Source organism: Neophocaena asiaeorientalis, unplaced genomic scaffold, assembly GCF_003031525.2.
Source record: "Neophocaena asiaeorientalis asiaeorientalis breed wild unplaced genomic scaffold, Neophocaena_asiaeorientalis_V1.1 scaffold346, whole genome shotgun sequence".
Lineage (NCBI taxonomy): Eukaryota > Metazoa > Chordata > Mammalia > Artiodactyla > Phocoenidae > Neophocaena > Neophocaena asiaeorientalis.
The window spans coordinates 983,546-1,002,710 of NW_020175400.1; the positions used below are offsets into that span (position 1 = coordinate 983,546).

A 19,165-nucleotide genomic window follows, 5' to 3' on the forward strand; every position below is an offset into this window, starting at 1 on the left:
GGTACGCGGGCCTCTCACTGTTGTGGCCTCTCCCGTTGAGGAGCACAGGCTTCGGACACGCAGGCTCAGCGGCCATGGCTCACGGGCCCAGCCGCTCCGCGGCATGTGGGATCTTCCCGGACCGGGACACGAACCCGCGTCCCCTGCATCGGCAGGGGGACTCTCAACCACTGCGCCACCAGGGAAGCCCAATAGCTTTATATTTTTGATCCCTTCTCTTATCTTTGGGAAGAAATCTTATCAAAGTTACATTAGGAAGCATTATTTTGTGGGTTTTTCTTCCTCTAGAAAAAAAAATATTTTTGATTATCAGATTGGCCACTGTGCTTTTTAAAAAATGGCACTAAAACTTCATTGACTTTATGACACTATTTGACCAAGTTTCATAATCTATATAATGAAACATATGTAGTGTACTAGGAACCAAGGGCAAGTAGACTACCAGTTTATTTATTTAAAAAAAATTTTGTTGATGTATAGTTGATTTACAATGCTGTGTTAGTTTCAGGTGTACAGCAAGGTGAATCAGTTATACATATATCTACTCTTATTTATTTATTAATTTATATTATTAATATTTATTTTAAATTAATATTTATTAATTTATTATTATTTATTTTAAAATTGTAATGTATACATTTTAAAATATTTATTTATTCATTTATGCTGCATTGAGTCTTAGTTGTGGCATGCAGGATCTTGGTTGCAGCATGCAAACTCTTAGTTGTGGCATGCATGCAGGATCTAGTTCCCCTACCAGGGATCGAACCTGGGCCCCCTCCACTGGGAGCATGGAGTCTTACCCACTAGACCACCAAGGAAGTCCCTCTACTCTTTTTTAGATTCTTTTCCCGTATAGGTCTTTACAGAATGGTTTTTTTTTTGGCTGCGTTGGGTCTTCGTTGCTGCACACAGGCTTTCTTTAGTTGCGGCAAATGGGGGCTATACTTCATTTTGGTGCATGGGCTTCTCATTGTGGTGGCTTCTCTTGTTGTGCAGCACCAGTTCTAGGTGCACGGGCTTCAGTAGTTGTGGCACGAGGGCTCAGTAGTTGTGGCTCAGTGGCTCTAGAGTGCAGGCTCAGCAGTTGCGGCGCACAGGTTTAATTGCTCTGCGCTTGTGGGATCTTTCCGGACCAGGGATCAAACCTGCATACCCTGCATTGGCAGGTGGATTCTTAACCACTGCACCACCAGGGAAGTCCCATAATTAGCACTTTTCTTTTTCAGCTGTTCATCATAATTCATTACACTTGTGGATTACCCAGCCCCTGCACAGTCAGATTCACCCAATATATGTATTTGCACTGTATTCCTGGGCAGTGTTTCAGTTACAACTTTTTTCTGAGTTTGAAAGTATTCAGCGTCCTGATTTAACTTTCAACTAACTGATTTGAATTAATGATCCACTTTTGTGAATTGAAAATAAAATGTAACACAATGAAATTTAAAATTTAACACATAAACAATAACACATATTATGAAAAAATACATTAGTTTAGATTAACTGCATCATATCAACTGAACATTATTAGCTGAGACAAACTATAGAGCAACCTAAACTTTAAGAGTGAAACGACTATTGAGATGTTACATGATTTGAGAAAATCATGATTAATCTGACATTTAAAGTTTATGAAGTAGATGTGAATAAAAGCTTCTCATCCCACTAAAATATCCTGTAGATAACTTGATAGATCACTGGTTCAGGGACTTCATGTTGGAAAAGTGCTGGTAGATTGGGAGAAAATTGCAGTCACATGACTAGAGGACTCATTGAAGGGAAAAAGAGAAAGGAGAGCAAAAACTAAAAGGAAATGTACAGTGTGATCCCATTTATGTTAAAAAGTGAGCGTAAATTTTAAGTACATAGGAAAAAAGCACTAGAAGGAAAGTGTGTAGTGGTGATCAGTCTAGAGAGGGGAGAGGCTAGGAGAGCAAAGGGAACCATCACATTATACTCTATATATGCTTATCTTTTTTTTTTTTTAAGGAACATTTATTTACTGGCTGCGTTGGGTCCTCATTGCTGCACGGGCTTTCTTTAGTTGCGGCGAGTGGGGGCTACTCTTCGTTGCGGTGCATGGGCTTCTCATTGTGGTGGCTTCTCGTTGTAGGGCATGGGCTCTAGGCGTGCGGGCTTTAGTAGTTGTGGCACGCAGGCTCAGTAGTTGTGGCTCACCCGCTCTAAAACTTAGGTTCAGTAGTTGTGGCGCACGGGCTTAGTTGCTCCGTGGCCTGTGGGATCTTCCCGGACCAGGGCTCGAACCCGTGTCCCATGCACTGGCAAGTGGATTCTTAACCACTGTGCTACCAGGGAAGCCCGTCTTACCTGTTTTTAAGTGTAGAGTTTAGCAGTGTTAAGTGCATTCACATTGCTGTGCAACCAATCTCCAGAACTTTTCTATCTTGAAAAAATGAAACTCTGTATCCCTTAAATAGTAACTCCCCATCTCATCTCCCTAACCCCTTAACCACTGTTCTTCTTTCTGTCTCCGTGAATCTGACTACCCTGGGTACCTCATATAAGTGGAATCAGACAATATTTGTCCCTTTGTATCTGGCTTATTTCAATTAGCATAACATCGTCAAGGTTCATTCATGTGGTAGCATATGTCAGGACTTCATTCCTTTTTAAGGCTGAATAATATTCCATAGGATGTTTATACCACATTTGTTTATTCATTCATCCATTGAGGGACACTTGGGTTGCTTCCACATTTTGGGTATTGTGTATAATGCTACTATGAACACGGGTGTACAAAAACCTCTTTCAGACCCTGCTGTCAATTCTTTTGGGTATATACCCAGCAGTGGAGTGGCTAGGTTGCCTGTCATGTTTTAATCTTTTATGGTGAGAATGTCTCATGTATTATTTGTATAATTTAAAACATATGGAGAAAAGAGTCAGGTACTATTAAGAAAGCTGGGGGTAGAAGGGTGGAAAAGGTCCCTGCCCTCACAGAGTTTATGTGTATTTTTCTCCACAGGCCTTCCTAATTTGGAGAAATCAGGAATTCATATTTCAACTCAGTAAGTGTGGGTTACCTATGGGCAACAGTTAGGGATACCTCACCCCCCCAACACACACAAGTATTTTAAATTCAGCAAATATTTGTTGGGTGCCCAATACTTGTCAGGTTGTACATTTGCCACTGGGAATTTAACAACAAACAAGAAATCAATGGTCCTTTTTTCTTTTTCTTTTTTTGTTACAGCTTTATTGTGGTATAATTCACATCCCATACAGCTCACCAATTTAAAGTGCCAATTCAGTGTTTTTTTTGTATATTCATAGGGTTGTACAGTTATCACCACAATCAATTTTAGAACATTTTCAACACCCCACAGAAAAAGAAACCCTGTACCCATTAATATCACTTCCCATTTCTCCCAACGCTCCCAGCCCTAGGCAACCACTGCTTTCTGTCTTTATGGATTTGCCTATTCTGGACATCTTACATAAATGGCATCACATAATTCATGGTCTTTTGTGACTAGCTTCTCTCATTAAGAAGAAATGTTTTAAGAACCTAATGTTTTAAAGGTTCATCTGTGTTGTAGTATTTCTTTTTGTTGCTAAATAATATTCCATTGTATGGATATACCATATTTTGTTCATCCCTTCATCAGTTGATGAATATTTGGGTTATTTGCGCTTTTTGGTTATTATGAATTATGCTCTCATGAACATTCATGTGCAAGTTTTTGTGTGGACATATGTTTTTCGTCCTCTTAGATATATACCTTGGAGTGGAATTGCTGGTTAATATGGTCAAGATAGTAACTACAGTAATATAGTTAATATGTTTAACCTTTTGAGGAACTGCTCTATTTTCTAAAGTGGCTGCACCATTTTACATACCCACCACCAGTGTTCCATCCTCCCCCAAACTCATAATAAAAACTGTCTTTTTTATTATAACCATCCTCAAATATACTTACCTTTTTATTGTGAAATAATTTTCAATTTAAAGAATTGCAAGGATAGGGCTTCCCTGGTGGCGCAGTGGTTGACAGTCCACCTACTGATGCAGGGGACACGGGTTCGTGCCTCAGTCCGGGAAGATCCCACATGCCGCGGAGCGGCTGGGCCCGAGAGCCATGGCCGCTGAGCCTGCGCGTCCGGAGCCTGTGCTCTGCAACAGGAGAGGCCACAAGAGTGAGAGGCCCACGTACCGCAAAAAAAAGAATTGCAAGGATAATACAAAGAGTTCCAGTGATATTTCCTCACTCAGCTTCCCCTGGTGTGAGATAATCAATATTTTGAAAAAGATAGAAATAATAGCCAGAGACCAGTTCTGGTTTTCTTGTCCTAGGTGTGTGTTAGGTGTGTTACAATTTTTGTATTACTTTAACCATGGTGAAAGTGATAAGCATTCACTAGAAACTGTACTTCTTTTCCCAGTATGAGACGCTCTTCTGATGGTGGGCAGCAGCAGCAAGCCACAGCTCCCAGTCAGCCACATGAGCACAGATGGCAAACAACCAGTATACTTACAACCTTTTGTAGCCACACCACCATTGTCTTTCACTTTCAGTACAGTAGTCAATAAATTACATGAGATATTCAACACTTTATTATAAAATACACTTGTGTAGGACTTCCCCGGTGGTCCAGTGGTTAAGACTCCGCACTTCCACTGCAGGAGGCACGGGTTCGGCCCCTAGTCCGGGAAGTTCCACATGCTCAGCAGTGCGGCAAAAAAATAAAAACAAAAAACGGTTTGCGTCAGATGATTTTGCCCAACCGTAGGCTAGTGCGTGCTCTGCTTGCTTAAGGTAGGCTAGGCCAAACTACGATGTTCAGTAGATTAGGCGTATTGAATGCATTTTTGACTTACGGTATTTTCAATTTACCATGGGTTTATTGGGAGGTAAGTCAAGGAAGAGCTGTATAGAGACAGAAGTCAGCGATAACAGGGTCACATTATGGTGCCCGAGGTAACAAAACCAGGAGGTTTTCGTCTAGTAGACAATCAGATCCTGTTAGCAAGGTCAATTTCGGGGAGGAAGGGACTACCTCACAAGCCGCACTACTGGTGGTCTCATCACACGGTTGTATGGTTTGGGAGTTTTCTAATCCTACCGGGTTGTTTTCTCTCCAGCCACGAGTTTCTTAAACTCCTGAAAAGTGTCAGGCAGTGCTTTGAAAGTCACATCCTCCGCCCTTACCCACCAGCACTTATTTAAACACCTCAGCCGTCAGTTTCCCGTAGCGCAGGAGACCGGCCGCAGCAGAGGAAGCAAGGCCTGTCGGAACATCCAGGGCCACACCCAGACCCACACCCAGACCCACGACCGGGGCCGCTCAGGGGCCCCGCGGCGGCCGCTCAGGGGCCTTTTCTGCCCTCAGACTCCAGAAACACGTTTTCCTATTGGCCAGGCGTGCACCAGGGCCCGCCTTCTGGAAGTTGCAGGGCGGCCTCCTATCTAACCCCTAGTGGCGGCCTCCGTGTGGGGCCACGGGGCTGAGAGCGGGAAGTGGGCTTCATTCTCTTCTCAGCAGACGAGGTTAGGGGTACGAGAGCCCCCCTACAGAGAGGTCAGGCGAGGAGGCTGGATTAGGACGGTCGCGAGTCCCTTTGTCTGCTCGCCCCGGCGAAGGGGCGGAGCCGCGCCGGTTCCGCCCCGGTTCCGCCCCGGAAGCGGAAGTGCGGGCACCCTGAGGTTCTGTCCAGTGAGAGCTTGGACCGTTCGCCAGCCGTTCCCCGTGCCGGTCACATCTCACCGTCTCTTCTGCCCGTGTCCCCTCGCCGGCCCCGCCATGCTGTCTCTAGATTTTTTGGACGATGTGCGGCGGATGAACAAGCGGCAGGTGAGGTTGGCCGCCCACTGTTCCCTCTGTCCCTTCGACACTACCACTGCGGTGCCCCGCGGACCTCTGGGCCCCAGTGTGAGGGCCGGAGCGGGTCTGACGCCTGGATTATTCCATCTCTTTGTGGGGTCTGTGTCCAGAGGTAGCTTTATCCGCCCCATATTTTTAGCCGCTGGCTGATACGGGGCCTTCTAGGGGCGGAGCGGGAAGCCTGGTCTTCACGTTCCATTGCCCTCTGTGAGGCAGGGAAGCAAGTGGAAACCGTAGGGCTCTTTGTAAGTGGGAGTTGGGGTTGCTTATTGTTTTAGGCTTAGTAAGGCGGCAAACTCGTGATTTCTCCAGTCGCAGCGACTTCCGATGGATTCCAGTAGCTAGGTTTAGCAGTTCACCGCTACTCTGGGATGCTCGGGAAGGCGGTTGTAAGGCCCCACAAAAGCCGTTCGGCTACTTTGAGCCCGTTACAACCCTTCTAGTACAGCTGGGTCTCAGCGGGCTGTCCTGACTTCCTTGAACCACCTCCGAGTTCAGAGTTGAAACGTTTACTCTCCTTGTCCTTGAGTCCGCTTAGCATTAAGATATACCTCAGGATCCTCGGGTATACCTCCCAGTATTAGTGGTACCGGGATCCTGAAACTTCCATCTCCTGATTTTGTCCTTAAATCTTACTCCGTCTTGAACTTACAGATCATATTCCAAATGGTACTGGGAATATTGTTGTAATTATTTAGTCATTGGAAAAAGTTGCTCCTTTTTGTCTTCTACACCAAGTGTGTCTGTGGAGCCCACTTTTGCTTGCCTCGGACCTTTTTACAGTGTTTTGCTGTTAAGAATTGTCCTGATGTCACTATTAAAGGATTTTCTCTTGGACTTCTATTATGCACTATTTATATTTACCATTTAGGGAAGAAGATATACAACTTCCCCTTACTCCCCTTCAGACCTCTTCTTAGACATGTTTGCTAATTCCTTCAGTCATAATTGATCATTTTTTCCCCAAATTGCACAAAGCGTTTCAGATTCTCACTTGTATAGTGTTTTTTTTCATCCATATCTGAATTTCTAGGTGCAGAGACATTGCTTTGAAGAAACTCTTCTTTTGGGCCTACTGTTTATTGTACCCTGTGCTAGGTACAATGAGAGAAATGCGAAGATAGATAAGACAGATTCTGCCTTCAAGGAGCATAAATATGTAGATAATGACTAAGGCAAAACAATAACTATTTTGAGCTCTTGCTATGTGTGAAATGCTTTATATACCTGTGAGGTAGATAATGTTATTCCCATTATACAAGTGGAGAAAATGAGCAACCTCCCAGAGATTGTTAGGAGGGGATGTGAAGGATTGGATAGCATGGGGATGGGATGAGGGAAAGTTAGAAATGAGGTTTTACCTGCACATAATATCTGGGGGAAAAAATTGATACTGACTGTAGTTACCAAGAGCTAATTAGATGAAAAGAGGGAAACTAGATATTTCATCAAATGTCTGATTAATTTGAGTTGTAATTTTTTTTTCCTATCAGGTTCATAGAGGAATACTTTAGTACAGTAAACTCCATCCAGGGGAATTCCCTGGTGATCCAGTGGTTAGGGTTCCGCACTTCCACTGGGTGGGGTCTGGGTTTGATCCCTGGTCAGGGAACTGAGATCCCACAAGCTGTGTGGCGTGGCCAAAAACAAACAAACAATTATATACACCCATTACAATCAAGATACAGAACATTTCTGTCACCCACAAGATCCCTTTGTAGTTCATTTCTTTAGCACTTGGCAACCACTGATTTGCTTTTTTGTCAGTATAGATGGGTTTGCTTTTTTTTTTTTTTTAATATTTTATTTATTTATTTATTTAGCTAGCTGCACTGGGTCTTAGTTGCTGCACATGGGATCTTCATTGCGGCATGTGGGATCTTTAGTTGCGGCATGAGGGATCTTTAGTTGTGGCATGTGGGATCTAGTTCCCCGACTAGGAACCGAACCCGGGCCCTCTCTGCATTGGGAGCGTGGAGTCTTAGCCACTGGACCACTAGGGAAGTCCCTGGTTTGCATTTGATAGAAATGGAATCACAGAGTATGTATTCTTTTGAGCTGTAAGTTTTAATTGATTTTTAAGACCTTACTCAAGACTTTTGTTTACGGTATGTAATTTTTATTTTTGTCTCCTTCACAGTTTTCAAAATTAAAGTGTTTCACTACTTTCATGGCATCCAATACACTGTTGCCAGATTAATGTCTTCTCTCCTGCCCTCCAACCTTCAGTAGATCCCATTGCCTTGTAGGTTAAGTCCAAACCCCTTAGAATGGCATTTGAAGTAAGTCCCAGTCATTTTACAGTCTGCCGTTTCTCACTGTTTCAGTCTTGTACCAGTTTACTCTTACTGCCTGTTTCATTTCACTGTGTATATGAACATTGTTCTATTCAAACTTTGTGTACTTAACTGTCTTCAGAACTCCCCTTTTACTATTTCTGAGTCTTTGTGGACCGCCCTAGACTATTAGGTGATCTCTAAAGGCCTTTTAGCTGTTATGTACTATTCTATTTGTCTTCTCCCCTTTGCAGTGTGGCTCTTTTACTGTAGTGTCAGAGCACAGTGTTCCTGAGGCTTTTCTTAATCCATGAAACCCTGATTTGTAGTTTGCCTGTTTCTGTGGTAAATACTTCCAACATGGTTGATTTCAAGCTGCTAACATGACATCACTGAATGTGGAATTAGGAAGAAATGTGGTAGCATGCAACTGTAATTTCCACCTTACAGGTAAAATTTAAAAAATAATCTCAAGAACACAGATAATAGTAAAATGTAGTAAAATAGTTAGAAACTGATTTAGAGTATTTATTGACTTTGTTTTTTAAGTAATTTAATTGTACTAATTTTTAATAACACTGTGTTTAACAACCAGCTTGCAAGATTCCTGAAAATTTAGCAGGTTGGCTCCAGCACACCTCTGGTTGTAGGTTAGTTTCTTGATGCCCATTGAGGTAACCTTTGTGTGCAGAAAAGCCTGTTTAGAATTCTTATATTTAAAAACATAATATTCAATTTGTAAAACCTAAAATTTTAAAACAAAGTTCTTAAACCTTTCAGAATCAGTTTTCAAATCTTATCCTATTTAAAATCTAGCAGTTGGTGGGATCTTAGTTCCCTAACCAGGGATTGGACCCGGGCTCTCGGCAGTGAAAGCGCCAAGTCCTAACCACTGGACTGCCAGATTGGACCGCCAGGGAATTCCCAGGTCTAGCAAATTTTAACAATCACTTTTAAGGGCCTTTGAACATTTGGGCTAATTTATACACAGACATCTTAAAAACGTTAAATTTAACTTATAAATTTAAAGAATTTCCTTTTTAAGAACATCGATTATTCAACAGACACCACTGCATACTTATATAATTTTTATAACTCTGGAGCTTAGGTTCTCCTAAATGTTTCAACATTTGAATATAAGGTATAAATAGTAAGCTTTCTGATTAAAATAATAAATCTACAATTGATTGTACATTTTAAATTGGAATTACAAACCTGACCTATTACTTTTATATTCCAAATTTTCTTAAATTTTACAAAACTTAAGAAAAACTTACAAAAACTTAAGATACCAAATATGCACAGTACCCTTAACATAAAAGTATTAATACTATACATAATTTCCTTTAAGCATTTCTGTTCTTAATTATGAATTTTCCTGGAGTGAAAAGATGCTTATTCACTAAATAAGTATGTCATGCCAAGTAATTTTTATATTATTTTCATGTGTAATTCTCTGCTTGCTGAGAATTCTTAATGATCAGAGGATATTGGCCAGCATGTGACTAGATCCATGTTTGAGCCCTGATGGGACTAATCTGACTTTGACAGAATTTGCTTTATTAGCTCCTCCTTAGGCCTTTTGCATTACTTGATTGAATTTTGCATTTCTTTGGATTTTAATTATCTGTATGTTTTCCTACATAAATCCAAAGACCCTAGGACTTGGCCCGATCCTTTCTTTTTATTTATTTATTTATTTTTAAATATTTTGGCTGTGCCTCACAGCACGTGGGATCTTAGTTCCCTGACCAGAGATCAAACCCCTGCCCCCTGCAGTAGAAGCGCTGAGTCTTAACCACTGGACCGCCAGGGAAGTCCCTCTTTTTATGTTTTTCAGTCTCTTAGGATCCCTTAACTCTTTTTTTTTTTTTTTTTCCACTTATTATTATTTTTTATTTTGACTGTGCTGGGTCTTCATTTTGGCACACAGGGTCTTTGTTGTGGCATGCGGACTCTTAGCTGTGGCATGCATGTGGGATCTACTTCCCCAACCAGGCATTGAACCCTGGCCCCCTGCATTGGGTGTGCGGAGTCTTACCCCCTGGGCCACAAGGGAAGTCCCTCACTTAACTCTTTTTTTTTTTTTTTAATATATTTATTTATTTATTTTTTTACGGCTGCATTTGGTCTTTGTTGCTGCACGCAGGCTTTCTCTAGTTGTGGCGAGCCGGGGCTTCTCTTTGTTGTGGTGCGCAGGCTTCTCACTACAGTGGCTTCTCTTGTTGCAGAGCATAAGCTCTAGGTATGCAGGCTTCAGTAGTTGTGGCTCTAGAGCGCAGACTCAGTAGTTGTGGCGCACGGGCTCAGTTGCTCTGCAGCATGTGGGATCTTCCCAGACCAGGGCTCGAACCTGTGTCCCCTGCATTGGCAGGCGGATTCTTAACCACTGAGCCACCAGGGAAGTCCTGCTCACTTAACTCTTAATGGCTATTGTAGTGATACCTGATTGAATTCCGGATATCTTTGGTAACTTTTTTTTAATGAATTGGCCCTCTGGTGAAGCACATAGAAGACTAGATTCTTCCTAGGCTTGGACCTAATATGAGTAAGTGTGCTGCGAATAGGAGGTATATACAGCACAGAGGACAGATCCATTACTTTTTTTGATTATTGAAAACTAATCTGGTCTTGTTTAGGATCAGGAAACTCTTTATCACTGGCAGGGTATAAAAATTCAGTAATAAATTGCCAAGTTTCAATGTAGAAACATCAGTCTCTGTTATATACACAAGGAAATCACAAGTAAAATTATGTTAAAAACTGCACTTACTGTCCTCGAATATATTCTTCTTGAGCATCCAAAAATCATTCTTCATCCTGTATAACTTTGAGCAAATCTAGAATATAGTGCCATAGTAAGGATAAGGCATTTACTTGTTATGGTTCTTAGATACTTCATATTTTTTCGGGTTTTTTTTCCCCCATAGTATTCTCTCCATGGACATACAGACAAGCATGATTATTTATTCTCATGCCAGATGGCACAAGCCTCCAACAATAAAGACAAATTCCACTTAAGCAGAAATTATGACCATAACTCTTCTTCAAAAGAGTTGTCTTTTGAGGCTTCCCTGGCAGTCCAGTGGTTTAAGACTTTGTGTTTCCACTGCTGGGGGCACAGGATGGAACCCTGGTTGGGGAACTAAGACCCTGCATGCCATGCAGTATAGACAAAAAGAAAAAAAAAGAGTTGTCTTTTCTGACTTCAAGGAAGGAGGTGAGGTAGAGTATCCAAACACAGAATATGTTCATGGGAATAGAATGCTTTGTCTGAAAAATTTGGCTTATCGGTCAGGGTTTAGTCTGGGAAGCAGAACCACTATGAATATTTTAGAATTAAGGGATTTATTATAGGAATAAGATTTTATACAATTGTAGGAGAAGCTGGATGAGTCAGGAGTCTAAAACAGAGATGCAGAAACAGAATGTCACCAGTTCTTCTGTAGCACTGTTGTGGGTAGACGGAAGCTTGCCATGGAATCTGGGGCTAGATTCCACATCTGGCTGATGGAGTGGAATCACACCAAAGGAGAGCAGATGAAGTCTGTGGAAGGCTGTTGCCTCTACAGCTCATTTCTGGATGTGGAGCAGGGGAATGCGAGGACAAACTGGATTCTGCCAGGCCTTTAATGTCTGTCTCTCACCATGTCTAACCACAGTGACCTTCAGCATAATAGCAGCTGCTACTCTTTCACCTTCTAGGTCTTGGGCAGCTTTCTCTTTGCTAAATCTAATTCAGAGCCATACATGGAGGGGGGTTTGGGGAAGCCTAGTTCTAGCTAAGCCAATTTGGCAAAACTACTGTAGTTTTCAAAACTATTATAGTCTACCCTTTGTCAGCTCAGCATTTATACACACCTCTTTTAATCATATTTCACTTCTCAAATAAACATAAAAGCAAGATTATACTTCTGTCTAATATGCAGCTTTCCTTTGTTTCTGTAATTGGCTACATGGTTGTAGCTGTCATCTTTCTTCTTAACCATTCCACATTCCTTTTGCTCTCAGCAGGATCCTAAGTTGGTCATAGTTTCTTGCCTTACCCAAACCATGATTATTAAAGGGTAATGTCATGAGGAGTCCTGCCTGAACTGGATTGTTATAGTTTTCACTAACTTTTATTGTAAGACATGGAAGTACTAAGAAAGGCCTCAGAGGATTCTTTATATTCCTATATATTCACTTCCCTCATTATGTAGTAACAAACCTCTGTTTTTCTCTGATGGTCAGGGTCAATCCCCTTTGCCAGTAAATAACCACCCCATTCCCTGCATTTTGGTTCACTGGCATGAGTATCCCAAAGTGGCAAGGGGTCAGACTCAACTTCCAGTTTAATGGAACCACTGTGTCTCCTGGTGGAAGGAAATCTCCTTTAGGAGTGAAAACTTTTTTTTGGCTGCGCTGGGCAGCTTGTGGGATCTTAGTTCCCCGAACAGGGATTGAATCCGGGCCATGGCAGTGAAAGCGCCAAGTCCTAACCACTGGACCACCAGGGAATTCCCAGGAATGAAAACTTCTAAACCAGCAGCCAAAACTATGAGGCTGGGAAGCAGAAATTTCACTAGCAGATTATTAGGAGTAGTAGTGGGAGGAGTCACTTCCATTCCCACCCTTTAATTCTGGACTAGTGAATCCTACTTACAGAAGAAATTGGTTGCTGATTAAGAGCATATACCACATACTGGAGGACATTAGACATTATCCCAGCCCAACAAAGTGTTGCTGCTGTCTGGCTGGTACTGTAGCTGTCTTCAAAAGGCCATTTGTATCACTCAGAAGATAGAAACAACACCAGTAATTGAACAGGGAAAAATTAAATACAAAGAATTGTTAACTGGCAAAGATGCTCAGCCACTAAAATGTGTAAAAGAGGACTCTTAAGGTGTTCAGAAATAGCGTATGCAGAAAGCAGTTACTACCTTCTAGGATAAGGGAGTGAACAAAGAACTAGCAAAATACCTCCCTCCAACCCCCTTCACCCCTTCTTAACCTGAGATGTAGACCTCTTTGGAGAGGGTGTGGCTGTCACAGGGACTTGCAATGACATTTGTCAGAACAGTGAGCTGGAGCTGGTCCTTAGAAGTGGCCCGCTGGGAGGTTGAGAAATTTGCCAGAGTGTGTGTGGGCAGGAGTCAGTCTGTGATGGTCTCTGAAGTGAGTAATAGGAGACCTCCAGTACACAGATCCACTAGCTACTGGGTGAAATAAAAACACTCCATGGGAAGAGAAGCCCCTCCCACTCTATCACCTTGCTGTGGCCCTGCAGTCCCTTTATTAATAAAACCTAACATCATTGAGCCAACTGGAAAAGGTGCCCTTGTTTATAGGCTCAGCCTAGTAACACAAAGAAGGATGGATTTGGTGCTGAGAGACAGTAAATTGATAATGCCTACTGTTCCACTGTTCTTTCAGGCCAGCCACTTAAGATGATGGAGGACACAGTAAGACCAGTGAAATTCATGACCATGTGCCCACTGTTGTGCTTTAATTACCTGTAAGTTCCCTGGTCAGAATCAGTGTTGTATGGAATACCATGATGCGGAATAAGGCATTCTGTAAGTTCATGAATGGTGGTTTTGACAGAAATACTGAGGACAAGGAAGACAGATCCATATACAGAGTCTATTCTAGATAGAAGAAATTGCTGCCCCTTCCATGATGGAAGTGATCCAGTATCAGGAATGGTGGCATTGTTGGTCTTTGCAGTTGGCAGTCTAGGCACTCATCATTGGCTAGAACCAAACTGGTCTTGGTGAGTGAAAGTTCACATTGCTAACCTTCATCTTGGCTGCTACAGCCACTTTGATCATGAGTCCATTGGGTAAGACATGGATGGCTAGGGAAAGAGGCTGCTGACGTCCACAAAACAGGTAATTTTATCCACCTGATTATTAAGATACTCTTCTGCTGAGGTAATTCTTTGGTGGGACACAGATATCTTCACATTCTGTTTACCTACTTGGAAAGCTCCATCCACATACCTTTTCCACAAACCTCTTGTCTCTAACTTTCCAGTGATATATCTTCCAAGTCCCTGGCCATCCAGCCAAATTGCTGGTCACTCTTGAATCAGTGTAAATCCACACCTGTGGTCATCTCTCCTTCCAGGAAAAGCAAACAATTATTGTATCACTTGAAGTTCTGCCTATGGGAGGATTTCCCTTCATCATAATCCTTTATGGTGAACCCTGAATGGGGATGTCATGGCACAGCTGTCTACTTGCAGTTGGTGCTAGATGGTTCATGTAGAACCATCATCTAAACACCAGGCCTAAAGTCTTCTTTAGTCAGCTGGTAGTTGGGAACTCCCCATGGGGCGAGAGGTGTAAGCTGAGAGAGAAGAAGCAATGTAGCATGAGTAGGAGCCATGAGTATCTGAGTCACTTGCTCATACAACTTAACTTGTGTCTTCAGGACCTGCTTGAGCCCAATCTTGTATATACTACTTACAATGGATGATGGAGTACTGCTGTGAATGCCCAACTTTATGGCTTGGTGGATCTGGCAGCATCCAGTTCATGCTGAGGAGTTCAGGTTATATGGTAACTTGGTGATCCATGGTCTAGTGTTTAGTCTCTTCTAGAATTCAGCAGCTAGCTAGAAGCTGTTACAGAGGAGGAGAATAGTTCTCCAAAGGATAGCATAGCTTTGCCCCCAAATTCAAAGACCTGTGCTGTTGTTCACCCATAGAGGACTGCCAGAGGCTCTCCATCTGTCACAGATATTTCAGTTACCATGAGATCTGCTGGGTGTTATGGTCCAAGTGATAGAACAGCTTGATGGGAGCTTGGACCTGTTGCACAGCCCTCCTCAAAACTGGATCAAAATTGGTTTACTAGGTCAATAGATTGGAGTAGCACACCCAAATGAGGTATATGTTGCCTCCAAAATCCAAAGAGGTCCACTAGGCTTTAAGTTTCTTGGTAGTAACAGGAACCAGATGCAGCAACTTGTTCTTCGTCTTGGAACGGATATCTTAACATGACTGGGACCACTGAACCCCAAGAATTTTCATGGGGATAGGAATTTCTGTGGGATTTATTTCTCACGCTCTGGCCACATTTGTGTTTTACCAAGGTGTCTAGGTCATGAGGTTCAACCACCCAGTCTAGTCACTATGATATCATCAATATAGTGAACATGTTTACTCTGTGAATGTTGGACCAATCAAGGTCCCCATGGACCTTTATGATAGAAAGCTCTAGGGCTAATTGAGCCCTCAAGTAGGCTCTGCCACCAAAAGCATACTGCTTCTGGTGGTCTTATTTCTCTTGCTACAGGAGTCCTCAGGGATAGGAAACTGTCAAAAACGCGGAATGAGTCTCTTTTAAGTTGGAACTGCTAGAAGCTGATGATTGTCTTACTAAGACAGGGAACCTAACTTATTTTAATCATCTAGACTTATTAAGAATATGTAACTTTTAGTTTTGATTGGTTATGCAGTTATTGCTACATGTGGTAGCATTGTTAAGGACTATGATATTCTGCATTACAAGCTAAATTATGGTTTGAGCCTAGAATATCACTTGTAGCAAGAAATAGGAGTGGAGAGGACAGCAAGAGCCAGATCATGGAAGGCCCTGTATACTCGGAGGTTCAGAATTTATCCTATAGGTAGTGAGAGAAGTTTTCTTTTTTTTTTTTTTTTTCGGTACGCAGGCCTCTCACTGTTGTGGCCTCTCGCGCTGCAGAGCACAGGCTCCAGACGCACAGGCTCAGCGGCCATGGCTCACGGGCCTAGCCGCTCTACGGCATGTGGGATCTTCCCAGACCAGGGCACGAACCCGTGTCCCCTGCATTGGCAGGCGGACTCTCAACCACTGCGCCACCAGGGAAGCCCTGAGAGAAGTTTCTGAGCAGACACCTCAATAATTTTATTTTCACTTTGCGAACAATAATTATATATAGGTGGATGAATTAGAAGGATACAAGTCTAGAGGTAGGACTCTCAGATTGTTTCAGTAGTCTGTGTAAGAGGAGATGAGACATGAAGTGAGGCAATAGTCATAGAAATAAAGCCAATGGGATGGATGTGAGAAATGTTGGGGAGATAAAATTTAGAGGACTTGGGTGGATGGTGATACTAATCACCAAGAGAATGTGGAAGGAGGAAGAGATTTGAGGAAAAGGATTGAGTTCAGCTCTGGATGTGTTGAATTTAAGGTGTCTGTTTAACATCTAGGTGATTTTCAGTAAGTAATTGGATATACATACCAATTGGATATAATTGGTCTGGTACGGAGAAGGGATTTGGGTGTCATCAGCATATATATTGTAATTGAAACCATGAATAGACAAGATTGTGCAGAATGGAAAGAGAAAAGGGCAAAGGTTGGACTGCTAGAACACTTGTATTTAATGGGATGTCAGAGAAGAGGTCAGGGTCTGAGGTCGGTGACATAGAAACCAAGGGATGAGGGAGTTAGAAGAAAGTTAATCAAGTGCCAAGTGACTCAAAGACAAGGTAGTTAAAATAAGTTCATGGACTCCCTCTTCCGTTTTTTAAAAATTAATTAATTAATTGATTGATTAATGGCTGTATTGGGTCTTCATTGCTGCATGCAGACTTTCTCTAGTTGTGGCGAGCTGGGGCTACTCTTTGTTGCAGTACGCAAGCTTCTCATTGCAGTGGCTTCAGCACGGGCTCTAGGTGCGTGGGCTTCGGTAGTTGTGGCACGTAGGCTCAGTAGTTGTGGCGCATGGGCTTAGTTGCTCCACGGCTTGTGGGATCTTCCTGGACCAGGGCTTGAACCCATGTCCCCTGCATTGGCAGGCGGATTCTTAACCACTGCGCCACCAGGGAGGTCCCCCTCTTCCTGGTTTTTAATGAATAGTTTAAATAGGTAATATATTTATATTGTTCTCCCCCACCCCCACAAAAAAGTGAGAGTGACGTTTTCCTATAGTCTCGCCAGCATTGTGTGTTATCAGACTTAGATTTTTGCCATTCTAATAAATGAAAAGTGGTATCTCAGGACAGTCTTACTTTGTATTTCCCTCATTATCAGTTTGGTTGAACATATTTTCATATGATTTTGGAGTTGTTTTTATTTCATTTTCTGTGAACTAGCAGTTCATAATCCTTTGCCTGTTTTCCTTTTGGATTGTTGTTATTGATTTCTAGGAGCTGTTTATAGGAAGATTAGTCTTTTGTCATATATATTGTAAATATTTTCTCCCAGTTTGTCTTTTGATTTAGCTTATAGTATAATTTGTCATGCATAGTTGTCAGATTTTTTTGGTTATTTGCTCTTTTATTTTGTTTTGGGTAGCCAAATTTACCCATCTTTTCTTCATGGCTTCTGGATTTCAGGTCAGTTTAAAAAACCTTTACTTCAAGGCCTTTCCTACTTTATTTTCTTCTATTACTTTTGTGAATATGTGCTTTAAAAGAACAGCTTTATTGGCATATAAAGTATAAAATTCACCCATTTTAAGTGTATAATTCATGGTTTTTAGCAAATTTATAGGGTTGTGCACCTATCACCACAATCCAGTTTTAGCACATTTCCATCATCCCTGAAAGATCCTTCGTGCATTTTTACAGTCAATGCCTGTTTCCACTCACAGCCCCAGACAACCACTAATCTGCTTTGTATCTCTATGATTTGCCTTTACTAGACATTTTATTTTTTTATTTTATTTTTATCAACAATTAGCTTTTATTAAATCATTTTATATAAATGGAATCCTATAAAATGTAGTCATTTGTAGCTGGTTGCTTGCTTGCTTTTTATTTTTGGCTGTGTTGGGTCTTCATTGCTGCACGCGGGCTTTCTCTAGTTGCGGCGAGCAGGGACTACTCTTCGTTGAGGTGTGTGGGGCTTCTCATTGCAGTGGCTTCTGTTGCAGAGCACAGGCTCTAGGTGCACAGGCTTCAGTATTTGCAGCACATGGCCTCAGTAGTTATAGCACTCAGGCCCTAGAGTGCACAGGCTTCAGTAGTTGTGGTGCGTGGGCTCAGTAGTTGTGGCTTGCAGGCTCTAGGGTGTAGGTTCAGTAGCTGTGGGGCATGGGCTTCATTGCTTTGCAGCATGTGGGATCTTCCCGGACTGGTGATCGAACCCGTGTCCCCTGCATTGGCAGGAGGTTTCTTAACCACTGTGCCACCAGGGAAGTCCCTGATTGCTTTCATTTCACATGATTTTTTTTAATTGTGGTAAAATATACGTAAAAAAATTTTCTATCCTAACCATTTTTTAAACTTTATTATTTATTTATTTTTAATGGAAATGTCGTTGATCACAATATTGTGTTAGTTGCAGATGTACAGCAAAGTGATTCAGTTATACACAGATATATATGTATCTATTCTTTTTCAGATTCTTTTCCATTATAGGTTATTATGAGATATTGAATATAGTTCCCAGTGCTATACAGTAGGTCCTTGTTGTATCTTAACCATTTTTTAAGTGTAGAGTTCAGTAATGTTAAGTACATTCACATTGTTGAACATCCCATCTCTAGGACTCTTTTTATCTTGCAAAATTAGAACTCTGTACTCATTTAAAAACTCCCCATTCTCCCCTTCCCCCAGCACATAGAAACTACCGTTGTACTTTCTGTCTCTGTGAATTCGGCTTTTATTAATTTTTTTCTCATTATTTGTTTTCTGTATCACTGATTTCTGCTCTAAACTTTATTTCCTTCCTTGGTTACTTTGTGTTTAGTTTGCTATATTTTCTAGTTTCTTAAAGTGGAATCTTGGGTTATTGGGTTAAGGTCTTTCTTTTCAAATATATGTATTTAAAGCTATAGATTTGTCTCCAAGCAGTACTTTAGCTACATTATAGAAATTTTGACATGTTGTGTTTGTTTACACTCAGTTTAAAATATTTTGTAATTTCCCTGTGGTTCCTCTTTGAACCATGGGTTATTTGGGAAAAAATGTTTCTAAGTATGTATTTGTGGGTTTTTCAAATTTCTCTCCAGCGCTGATTTCTAATTTAATTATATTGTAGTTGAAGAGAATAGTTTGTATGATTACAGTGTTTTAAAATTGAGTCCCCTTTTAAAATTTGCCTAGAGCCTGGTCTCTG

General features: G+C 41.7%; 1 protein-coding gene across 3 annotated transcripts in view; it reads left to right on the top strand.

Moving 5' to 3' along the window:
* Positions 1-5,403: 5,403 nt before the first annotated feature.
* SEC11A (SEC11 homolog A, signal peptidase complex subunit) overlaps positions 5,404-19,165 on the top strand; it is a 56,435-nt gene continuing 42,673 nt past the window's right edge. Inside the window, exon 1 of one of the 3 annotated variants that reach the window (XM_024766512.1) lies at positions 5,404-5,817. In XM_024766512.1, coding sequence (XP_024622280.1) covers positions 5,767-5,817 — 51 coding nt within the window. In that variant the 5' untranslated portion in view covers positions 5,404-5,766. The remainder of the gene's footprint in view (positions 5,818-19,165) is intronic. The other 2 variants (XM_024766514.1, XM_024766513.1) reach the window with 2 other exon arrangements.